At 37.7% G+C, this 11,785-nt stretch overlaps 1 protein-coding gene across 2 annotated transcripts; it reads right to left on the bottom strand.

Annotated features, from left to right (window-relative positions):
* Positions 1-516: 516 nt before the first annotated feature.
* Positions 517-10,079, bottom strand: LOC116246632 (protein STICHEL-like 1). Of its 2 annotated transcripts, XR_007572668.1 has the most exons (9): positions 9,507-10,079; positions 7,278-9,289; positions 6,704-6,923; positions 6,070-6,261; positions 5,727-5,945; positions 4,597-5,359; positions 1,370-1,439; positions 722-1,232; positions 517-631 (listed from the first exon to the last, which is right to left on the bottom strand). XR_007572668.1 is itself a non-coding variant. In XM_031618426.2 (8 exons), the coding sequence occupies exons 2-8, from the start codon at positions 9,162-9,164 to the stop codon at positions 1,155-1,157; spliced, it is 3,429 nt and encodes a 1,142-aa protein (XP_031474286.1). In that variant the 5' UTR covers positions 9,165-9,289; positions 9,507-10,079; the 3' UTR covers positions 517-1,154. The 2 variants fall into 2 exon arrangements, 1 of the variants encoding a protein (XP_031474286.1); XM_031618426.2 differs by having other exon boundaries at positions 517-1,232.
* Between the last annotated feature and the right edge of the window lie 1,706 nt (positions 10,080-11,785).

Genomic DNA, 11,785 nt, shown 5'->3' with positions numbered 1-11,785 from the left:
ACTCTTTAAATTTACAAACTTCTGAAACGCATGCTTCATTTTTCTTGATGTGGCCTAAATGTTCTTAATCTAGAGCTGATGTTGCCTATGATTTGCTAGAGTTGTTAAAACCATCTTTTCAAAAGAATTAGGTTTTGGAGAACCTAATTAAATTGAACTGGATTAATAAACAAAGAGAAGAAAGCCTGTATGGCCTAAGCGGAGGCGGTTGCTCTCCCTCTCTTTTGTTTTGTGATGAGTTTGAAAAAAAAAATAAATGATTTTATATTCTTCCAATTTGTGTATCTTTATGACTGCATTTTGTTAGATATAGAGGATCTTGGTTATGGCGAATTTCAAGCTCATTCTGTTTATTTATTTATTTTTTAACAGGAAGAGGGAGGCAACAATAACGGTTTGTTACGAACACCATGTGACAATATCCCATGAGGATCATGAAACTGTATCAGGTGGGTCTCATTGCCAAACAACCTCTAAGAGCTGTTTGGCAACATCAACAGTTAAGATTAAGACAGGTTTGTAAAACACTATAACACAATACTCTATGAATCTGCCTTGAGCATAATTTATGGAATAGTAACAAGTTGTTCCTATTACCAAACGGCCTCCTAAAGTAACAGCAACCTTCAATCTAATGCAAGAAAATAAGAACAATTACCACTCTGCATCAAATTGTTTCATGCAAGAAACAAGTGAGGCTTCTATAGCACCAATTTGATACCTCTTGATACAAAAATGCAAGTACTGTTCTTCGAAACAAATACGATCAGTATATATACCAATCTGCCGGAATGTAGTGCTTAATCTTGTAACTTAAGGAGCATTCCGATGCCACGTGAACCAGTGATACTGTCTGTGTTACATATTTTTCATATTCACAGCTCCTGCTGAATCGTTTTAGCCCAGCATTAATCAATAACTCAATATGATATCGAAAAAAAAAAATCAAATTAAGCCACCGGAATAAACTCCTAAAGTTGCCAAAATTTTACTCCCTTGATAGAATAGGCACCTCCAGCTTGCTGCAAAGATAGGCACTAGTAGCAGCAGAACATATTGCAAATGCATCACATGGAAAGATTGTGCCTCTGAGCAACAGATTTTTGCTATGTCTAATTGTCATAGCTGCTACAAATCATCATAGATCCATCGACCTAATCCTCAGCTGTACAATGTAGGACCCACCTGATCAATCTGGATTTCCATTGCCGCTGCCTTCTTTTCTTCCAGATCTGAACAAGTGGACGAAAATATCTCAAAATCAGACATACATTATATACCTTCCCGTATATATGTGTGTGTGTGTGTGAGTGTGTGTGTGTGTAGCCTTTCTAGGTTCAAAAGACAGATGATTCAGTCAGGTGTGTACCTTCTTAATGCAGAACTTTGGAGCTTTCCAACAGTGAAACTTAAACGCAGTTCTTGAACATTTGCTTGACCTGGGAATTCATGTAGCAGAAAAAAAGAGGGTCAAGGAATAAATGATTTAAACATTCCACAATGCCGTTCTAGCAAACAATAAGAACAATTGAAATATGCAACAGACTCAAGTTCTGATGAATCACAATGAGGTGTTGCTTAGAGGTGTGCATGCTCATTTCTGTGCCTTTGAGTGGATTAGGCATAAATACACACCAATACCAACATTTCATTTTGTTCACAAACTCCTGCCTTGGTTTTATGAAACATTTCAACTTCCTAGATCCTACATTTGAAATTCTTAATGGCCTTCTTTCCCTGGAACAAGTCCAGTTCCTTGCAGTTACAATGTCAATGACAGATGAGCAGCAAAAGCAGCTTTCAAAGACTTCTCCAACAAAAAAGCCAACCCTCTGTATTTATCTGGCGCCTTTGTTCTAGAAGGTGCCACTTTTTAGTTCCGTTCCAGATTGTCACGGGAATTCTCCAATTTGACTTCCACATTACATTACATCTCCTTATATAGAAGCCAAATTGCGAGTTCCATAACGGTTGCTGAATTCCTGTATCCAAAGCTGCAAGCTCATGGGCTTGTTCTTATATAATCATCTTTGAAATCCTGATGTGGAAAAGCATTCATTTTACATTGAAGGGAATACTGTTTTGCATCTATATAGGTATGCATATGTTTCAGCTATAGCTGCAAATATCATTCTCGGGTTTTCTCAGCAAGGTTTTTCTTGGGTACTTTTTTAGCAAAATTGTTTTTTAAGGAAAATCTTGGAGTTTTAAAACAAATCAAAATATTATGTAATAATAAAATAAATGAGAAACTAATGAGAAGACAAAAACTTTCTTGTTAAAATGATAAAGTAATAAATGAAAGAATGAAATAAAAGTTTAAAAAAATGAAAACAAAAAATAGTGAAAAGTTCATGATAAAATATTTTTCATTTTTTATTTTTTGAAAAATTGTGTATTTTTCCCCTTTTTTAAGTTATTTTCACTTTTTGGTCCATATCATAAATTCACAAATATTTTTGAAAATATTGTGATCTTTGTGGCTACTACGTCTACTTTTTCAGAAAGATTGCTCTTAGATAAATCTCACTTGCTTTATGCACACCAAAATACCTTTTATAAACACTAGAAATAAATCTAGCTGAACCACACTGCTGAAAGATCTCAGATTGTACTGCAGCCATTACCCAATCAATTGGATTTGAAAATTTAGTTGCAGTGTCATTGTATGAGTTTCAATCTGAATCTGACTTTGATTAGAGAAAAAAACTATGACAGATTTCAGAACCATAAGCAGAACCAACCCCTTGACTATCCCTACAACATGACCTCATAAATTTAGTGCCTTTTACTAGTTAACTTAGTTGTTAAGGGCGTGACACCTAGGCGTGGACTAGGCATGAGTCCATACCCGTAGCCTAAGCCTGTCGCCTAAGTCCATCACTTAGGCAATAGGTGCTAGCCTGGCACCTAGTCCATGGGAAGGTGAAAGTCCCTTCAAAATTCCAAATTAAAGTTCTGTAATTTTATTATCCACTGTTATACCGTATATACATATTGTCATATATTATGTACAGTTACACTATATAACTTCTGTTCTTTAAGTACAGTTTGCTATACGTTAATTACATATTCTATATCAACTCATCAAGTGGAAGTTCCAGCCATCCAACATATTCTATAAAACCAGGAATTTCTGCATGTAACTTATGTGCTCTAAAACATATTTTGTGGAACCTATGCCGGCCTTCTTACCCATGTTAAAACTTAAAAGTTAAAACCTAGGTTTATGGTAAAAAGTCTACTAGTTTCTCTTGTTTACTGCATGTCTAGTAAACAGAGAAAGCTGTGCAGACCTCACTTCAACATAGTCTGATGTTAGAGCTGCAAAGAAACAATATGAACTATGTAGATGATAGTCCACACATGAAACGTAAAACATTTCCTAAATAACTATGTTGTACAAATCCTTTTTGATACATACACTTATCAATTCATGGTCATCAAATATTCAGTACACAACAGAATAAAAGTTTGTTAATATTGGTCACTTTCCACCTTCATTTGCAGACTAAATGCAATTCTTGATTATGAGTTTAATCTTTAACTAGACATGACTTAATTTCAGAAGAAGTCTCAAAGAACTGAAGAGTTAGTAACAGAATAAAAGTTTGTTAAATATTGGATGCCTTTTTAGGCTAGACACCTAGGCACCAAGCGTTGGGTAGCACCTAGATGCCTTGAAAAATAAGCTAATTAACCACTCAAAAGTTGGAGGCTAAGGCATTTACTGCATAATAATTAACTGTACTGCACAACAAAGTAATCTCCTGTTGAGCAGTCAAGTCATATATCACAAATGATATAATTGTTATAAAACCTCTAATTCAAATGAACATATGCTATGGCTGGCAGAAATGACATGTATTCACTGGAGACAGTAAAGGATCAATTCAATTCTTCACAACTTAGACCAGATTTGAAGTACTAAGCGAAACATGACTCTGGAGAGTTCCCCTAATATCTTTAGTCTCGTGAACATCTTTCATGGCTAGCAGAACAAGTGAAATGGATTCACTAGGAAATGGTAAAGCATCAATTTAATTCATTACAACTTACACCAGCATTGAAGTAATAAGTGAAACATGACATCAGTGAGTGCCACTAATAGTTAGTTATTTGATGGACATATTGCTAAGAACTTGGAAGTTGGAAATCAGTAGATAGAAGTAACAAAAGGCAAGAAAGCACAGGAAGCCAAGCCACGTGACTTAGAGTGATGTTTCTGACTGAGGTATAAGTGTTTAAGAGCCTTAGGATCACTTCTGCATTTGATCCCAGGGCTATAGAAGTATTATATTTTGCAACTTTTTAGCATTTTTCTATCAGAAGTTTGCCTATGATAGGCTTAAGATCTAACTAAAAATATTGTAAGCGCATGCAAAATGAACCATTAGTTTGTACTGTGAACGCATGTACTACCGGGCAAGGAGACAGTAACAACAGAATCAGTCATATGATCTACTATCCAAATCCAACTATAAGTAGATGGAAAGGCAAGGCTTGAATCATAGGAACCCCCACAAAAGTTCCATGTGGATTTGATAAACCAAATAAGATTGCATTAGCAGGAAATGAAACTTTCAAACCACTTACTTGTCCTGGTTATTGAATTTGTTGTTGAAGGTAGATTGGGAACATGGATTTGAAGAGGAGACACATGAGTCATCTGTGCAAATATAGGCCTTAAAGGATGCCTCCCTTGGATCAGAATGTTCAAGCTCTTCATGAACATTGGTCTTCAAATCCACGGTTTGGACATTATCAGATGCATGCAGCCTTCTTCGGAATCTGATGACCACAGGGAAGCAGCTCTTGTGGATTTTGGGTGTGGCAAGGGCCTGATATTGGAAGTCACGATGTTTAACTTGCTTCAAGCATGCATTTTCAAGAACACACACACTTGCTGCATCACCATTACCTATCTTCTGGTTCTTGGCAGCATCCTCAACTGCAGCATTTCTGCCGAGATTATCGGGAGAGTATATTTCTTTTGGGTGAAGGGCTACCTCTTGCATGTTTTTTGAATCTTGTTTCCGCATACATGGAAAGAAATGGCAAACATTAACCTCAGAAAGTTTGCTTTTGTGTTTCCTTCTACTAGTTTTTGGTTGCTGATGTGAGAGAGGAGAATTTAGATAGTTCTCATTGGCACTGGGGCCTTTATTTCCTGGTTTACTTCGATATGACTGCTGAACTTCCACACTGGATTCTGGGTAAGACACTGGGATGAGATTAATTCTGACTTCCATATCACAACCCAACACTCCCCTAAGAGAATTTTTAATATGCTTCTGTGACTTTTCAGCCCTCAATACTTGTTCAGGATGACGGAATTGCAATTCAGCTATTCCAAGACCTGCAATCCATAAATAAGAATCTCATCAACTCTCACGCATGTAGCATATCCAACTCATTGATATCTTTTGCATTTCTAGACATCATAACAACAACAGGTTCGATCATGGGGTCAAGTCAACTTATGGAAATAATTCCACTGCTTCACTTCCACTCAGTTGAATTCAAACTTCCACTAAAAATGTGAAGATGGGCCTGAAGTTAAACTTAATGACCAAGTAGATTCATCAGCTTCACTGTGGTGGAGGAAAGTGGATCCCGTGTGTGCTGTCAATTGTAAAGTAGCTAAAACTGCTTCAAGAATTGATGCCCTAAAAGATTATCTGGTCAAAAGCTAAGATATGCTGCGATTGAAGTTGAACACTAACCTTTATCAATACAAAGGGATGACAATTGGCCTTCCCTTTCTAGAAAGTCTTTTAGAGTTCTAGACTGTAGGTTTGCAAGCGTTTTTCTCCAGACAGCATCTAATGTGCCAGACTTATCATTCTGCAACTCAAGCCAATATGGTTCATGAATATCCATTACATGAACAAGCGAGTTCCTTGAGCTATCAACAGGAAAGGATGCACACGAGAAGTTATCGTCTGCATTTGAGAATCCAAGAAATTGTAAGGAGATAGATCCAGTATATTGTAGATAATGTCATATAGTTGAGTTGAAAAAATCAGCTGAGCCTCAGAGACCGAAATATAAATTTGTTTGATTTACCTCTCAATTCAGGTGAGCCCTGGGATGCCCATGGATTATCAAGGTTTAGAGGTAAAGAAGGCTCCATATTACCAAACTGCAATAGTGCTACAGTCAGCCATGTAGTTTGGTTCTTTGACATCCTCAGCTGCTTTTCTGCTTCAGAAAGTATTTTTAGCGAATGACGCAGTCTTTGTAACTCAACCTCAGTTACTGCAACATATGCAGTGAAAAAAATTAGTTCACCAAAGGTATCAAATTATTCTCAAAATTAGATGTGCATAGAAAAGATATAGTCAGCAAGAAGAAAGGCAATCCATTGCAAACAAAGACATGACATGATGCAGGTGTGTCAGAAAGTACCAGCATAACTTCTATACGTTAAGTCAAGATTTAGCATAAATAATGAGTACTAGTTTCAACTTATGATTAAAAAAGCAATTTTTTCTCATGAATGAATGAGAACGACAAACACTAGAAGATGTTCCTTCTGTTTTCTGCCAACTCAACAGAATAATTAATCTATAGTACTAAACAAGCAGCTTTGGTTAAAAAATGAGCCCCTGGAGAAACTATAAAAGCCATAAATATTGTCACCAAAAAGCTGAAAATATAACATTTCAGTCAGCATACATATATAAGACGATGAACCTACAGCTATGGCTCTTGAAAAACTTTCTACTGATTCCAGAGATTCTCCATTGGCGCCAGCCCGCCAGAATGTCCATAATAAGATTCGCCAATTGTGAAACCAAGGCCATGGGATCAACTCTAGATCTCATAAGCTCCCTAGCCCTTCGCACTGTGTTGCATGTATCTGCTGATAAGGCCATGTCCAGCAAATCGAACAGCTCGTCATCTGATATTACTCCCGTCTGAAAAGCAGCAAAAATAAGGTAAGGATGCTTCTGTTGTTACTAAAAATAAACTTGACTAATGGTTCAAGGTCCATCCTCTCAGGCACATCCTCAATCAAGCTATTTTATTGCACTGCACATTATTTTTCCACTCATAATTTTTCTGATTGATTAAGCACTCCGAATTTGGAATAAAGAAGAATTTTTCTGGTTCCACACTGTTCCCAAAGAATTTTCCTGGAATCCTTCTTCCAGGAAAGTTCTTCAGGGCCATTCAACGTCACCTTAGTATCCCAAGACTTAAGGTCAAATCAACAGTTCACCAGATTGTTTATGAAGAAACAACAGGAAGAAGTAAAAAGTGTCACTAACCAGCTCAAGCACTAAAGGTACGGTGATCCTTTGACCCAGCAAAGTCAGCTGCTCAAGCATGGCTTCCGCGTCTTGAAGAGAACCGTTGGATTTACCAGCTACGTACTCCAATGCAGACTTATCAAAATCCATATTTTCTTGAACACAAAGTCTACACAGCCTGCTTAAAATCTCCTTCGGCTTTATCTTGGAAAAATGATACCTCTGGCATCGAGATAAGGCAGCACGGGGCAGCTTATCAGGGTCAGCTGTGATAAATATGAAGACGACATATCTAGGGAGTTTCTCCATGCACTTCAAAAGAGAAGCCCATAGCTCCCCCTGAAGTAAGTGGCACTCATTTAAGATAAATATGCTATACCGAGATGTAGCAGGTGAATGAATTGTGGCATGTTTTACAAGTGACTTTAACATAAACATATGTTTGGCCCTACCAAAGTCGATCTCTTTGATATCTACACTCTGCCCAGATAAGAATGCAATGCACTCCAAGCAGAATCCACATGGTCTGAGATCCTCTGTAGAAAGACAGTTCAAAGCCGTGGAGAACACTCTAGCAGTCGATGTTTTACCCGTACCATGAGGACCTTCGAAAAGATAAAAGGGCGCTACCTTGCCTTTCAAGACAGCATTCTTGAGAGATTGAACGACAAGATTTTGGCCTACGAGATCGTCAAAACTCTTTGGCCGGAACTTTTGGCTTAAACATTTTGCATCATCAACAGAACACAAACTTGTTTCTTGGTTCTGATATGTCGACGCTCTGGTACCCTCTGAATGTTGTACACTACAGCGATCATCAGCATCCTCAAAGGCCAAATTTTCATGCCGGCAGAAGCACCCATTTATACATTCTGCTCTCAAATGCCGGATATCCTCTCCTGTACTTCTTAACAAAGGAACAGAGGGGCTTGAGTTGTCTGACATGGATGCCTTGTGAAAATTGATGTTGTTGCTCTTATATAGCTTGGATGACTTTCTTCTAGAGCACCGGACCTGATTGGATGGCAAGCCACATCTGCAAAGATGGGGAAAGAATCTATTGCTAAATCTCATGGTTCTTGTTGAACAACAACAAGCAAGTTCATCTTCACATTCAAAATCCTCCTCGCTGTGTCCCCATGGCTTGACATGCTTGCTGTAATCCATCCTGACTTTGCGTTGTTCAAAGCCATTGCTTTGACACTCAGATAGAGGCGAACACTGGCTGCTCACATGCTTCACCTCTTCTGCTAGTCCATCCAACGCATTGACCATCCTATTGCATTCCAACCTTCTTGGATCACTTGGATAGTTCTCCAATGCAGATAAGGAAGGCGAATGACAAACCTCTTGATCCAGCGAATAGCAAGGTGAACCCAAATTGGAACGAAGAGCAGTCGAACAAGATCCTGTATCATTATTGGAATACAGGATTTCTTTCAGCTCTTTGGCTTCCAACTTCTTGCTCCTGACATTAAATTCCTTGTTGTATTTAAGCCTGTTTTCCTGCACTAATACCTTGTCATCACGTCTTCCTTCGTGACTCGACACAGAAGCGTTGGATTCAGCATCAACCTGCCTCCGAAGACTGCCATTTCTGCTAATTCTAGCAGCAGTAGAAGTGCCAACTTGATGGGCACCATCAATCCTCCTCCTACCATCACCTTCAAACAATGCCTCTACAGATCGCAACCTGCATTCTCTGTCCCCTTCATCAAAATGGGATTCCTTCCCTACACCATTCCAACCGGCATTGCAAGACTGGGTTTCCCAATCCAAATTGCTGGTGAAGGCAGAAATTCTGCTCATGGAATTGGTGGTGGGATCCCTCAAGGACCTAACCCTTCTAAGAGCAACAAGGGTTCTGGAAATCGGCAAATCAACAGAATGGCGGCCTCTTTCCATGTTTCTTCCTTATAGGAAAGAAGAAGAACAGCAACGAACAACCAATCCACAGTCCTCTTTGCATCAACCAATTCCACCTCCTACCTGCATTTCCTATGCTCCCCAACGAAACCCCAAGCTCCTTCCTGCAAAGACAATGAGCATATCCACTCACACATATTCGCAGGAAAGAGAAAGAAGCACAAACCAACAATAAGACATCGCAAAAGAAAACCTCTGACTCAGGAACGAGTTTTTTTCAAACACCCAACTCCAAACACAAAAGAGAAAAGCGACATTATATATTTTCCTGGAATATATAAACATGCAGAGAAGAGTTTGTCTTGTGAAGCCTGGACATACCATGAAAAGGGATCAGAAGCGACCTGACAGTGGTATGTCCCCTTCTTCCTTTTCTTCTTCCTCCCCAAAGGAAACCATTCTCACAGGCAATAAAAAAGCATGAACACCGCTTGGGAAAAACATAACCTCTCCACTCTCTCACTGTCTCTCTCACTTTTGTTCTTCAGGCTTTTACAGGAGGCAGAGGAAAGGCTCTGAAGAAGACCAGGAAATGTTCTATGGAAGAGTGCAGCGGAAAGGAGGTGAAGTTAAAGAGGCGGATAAAAGCAACGGAATAAATGCAGGAGGCGGAGAAGGAACAGGAGGGGGAAGAAAGAGAGAGAGGCAAACAGTAGCGAGACATTGATAGCTCTGCGACCACTGCCATTTTTCTTTCTTCTCTCTTTTTTTAATAATATTACTATCACCAACCTAAAGAGAGAGAGTGATAAGGATGGGAGGAAGGGAACGAGAAGCAAATAGACAAGCTGATCAGAGACTAATCACAGGTCCATGATCTCTGCAAAGCCGTTGCAGATTCTTCCACCTCTCTCTGCCTCGGAACGAGAGATCGAGAGAGAAGGATAGAGAGCCCCCCGCCCGTGTGTGTCGTTTATGGTAGCACCGTCGCGTAGAGTCAATACGTTGGCGTGCGTCCTTTTTTAAATATATTCCCTCCCCCTCTCCCTCGTAACGGCCCCTATTTGTTTATTGTTACGAGGGACGTCGTTTATGCTTTCCTCGCAACTAAATAAAACACGGCGTTAATTTGTTTTTTCAAGAAAAATTTAAATATGCGCGTTAATTTTAATATATATATATATATATATATTAAAAATAATTTAATTGAAAATAATAGTTGTCGCTTAATTTTTCAATTTTTTCAGTATACTCATGTTTTTTGTCATTAAGTAAAAAATATATAAATAACTAAACGGGTGTATAAATACGAACTTTGTAAACAGAGAGGGTTTTTTTACACTTTCTTAGCATTAATAAGAAGGCTCGATCTCATTTATTCAAAAATTGATTAAAAAAAATACCAATTTAGATATGATTAAGCACGTACAGATATTCTCGAGTACACTAAGAAAAACGATACAAACTTTACATGATTATAAAAACTTAACTTTCAGTATTTTGGTCATTCTATATATCATTAATTCAAGTAGTTGATAAAAATGGGTTTGATTGATGAAAGCCTGCCTTTGTTAGTAAGAGTAATAACTGAAGGTTGTTTTTTATTACTGGCGTAAAAATTGCATGTATTTTCATTTAATTATCTCTTATTATCAACAACTTTGTACTTTTGGAAGCCGCTCATCTTTCTTGTATAGATATTTTGTCATAAAAGGAAACCCAAGATCTTTTATCAGTTTTGATTATGGAAGTTAGGCTACGCATTCTATTTATCATGACGATATACATATATATATATATATATATATATATATATATATGCTAATCAAAGCAGGCTTAAAAAAACCGGTTTTCAATATATCGAATCGGCGAAGCCACCGATTACGTTGCAAAATTAGTTGCAAATCAGCAAAACAAAGACATAAATAGAATTAGAAAATGCATAGCTATAGTTTAATAAAAAGGGAAGGCAAAATTTTACTCTAAATTGAAAAAAAGTGAAAAAATGCAGTCAAAGTTTACTCATGAAGGTAGTCCTTGAGTGCCATGAATATAAGCCAAGCGATGAAGGTTCAATAGTAATATATGAATTCAAGTCGTTGTCAATGAATGCTAGCAAGACTAAAACCCTGAGTTAATGAAATCGTGAAGATGTGACTTTGTATCATGAACAGTAAAAAAGGATTGCGAATGAGTCAAAAGAGTATTTAATTTTACCCCCCAGTTAAAACCCGAAGCCCACTAAATGCTTTCTCACAATGGTCAAGCCATGTTTCAACATCATTCCATAGATATAGGTTTTTAATCTTTTAGTTTATTAGAGGCACCTAGAAGAGGCTGAACCTGCTCCACCCTCCTTCTTTTCCCTCTTATTCTTGGAGTTCAATGCCATTTGGAAACTCGAATGATTTTTAATCTTTTAGTTTTATTGGCTGAACAATTGTGAATATAAGGAAAATTTTACTTGAAAAAAAACTTCTTAGAAAATTATGTAAGAAATTAAAAAATAAGAAAAAATTTCAATTATTTTTAATAATGTCATCGTGGGGAGCCTTCTTCCAAGCGGTGTTGATTAAGATATTTTTTAAGAATGAACTATGAAGGCATCCGAACTAGAAATTTTTTCCCATAAAACACTAAACATATAGTTAACAAAATTT

The sequence above is a fragment of the Nymphaea colorata genome, chromosome 2, assembly GCF_008831285.2.
Source record: "Nymphaea colorata isolate Beijing-Zhang1983 chromosome 2, ASM883128v2, whole genome shotgun sequence".
NCBI classification, from domain to species: Eukaryota; Viridiplantae; Streptophyta; class Magnoliopsida; order Nymphaeales; family Nymphaeaceae; genus Nymphaea; species Nymphaea colorata.
This window is presented reverse-complemented; position numbering and strand designations above follow the sequence as displayed.

Excerpts from the sequence above, each read along its gene's own strand:
- LOC116246632 (XM_031618426.2), bottom strand. The coding sequence starts at position 9,164 with ATGGAAAGAGGCCGCCATTCTGTTGATTTGCCGATTTCCAGAACCCTT. Across the intron at positions 5,946-6,069 it reads GGGCTCACCTGAATTGAGAG|ACGATAACTTCTCGTGTGCA; the intron begins GTAAATCAAACA and ends TCTCAAATGCAG. Across the intron at positions 1,233-1,369 it reads CAAAGTTCTGCATTAAGAAG|ATCTGGAAGAAAAGAAGGCA; the intron begins GTACACACCTGA and ends CCACTTGTTCAG.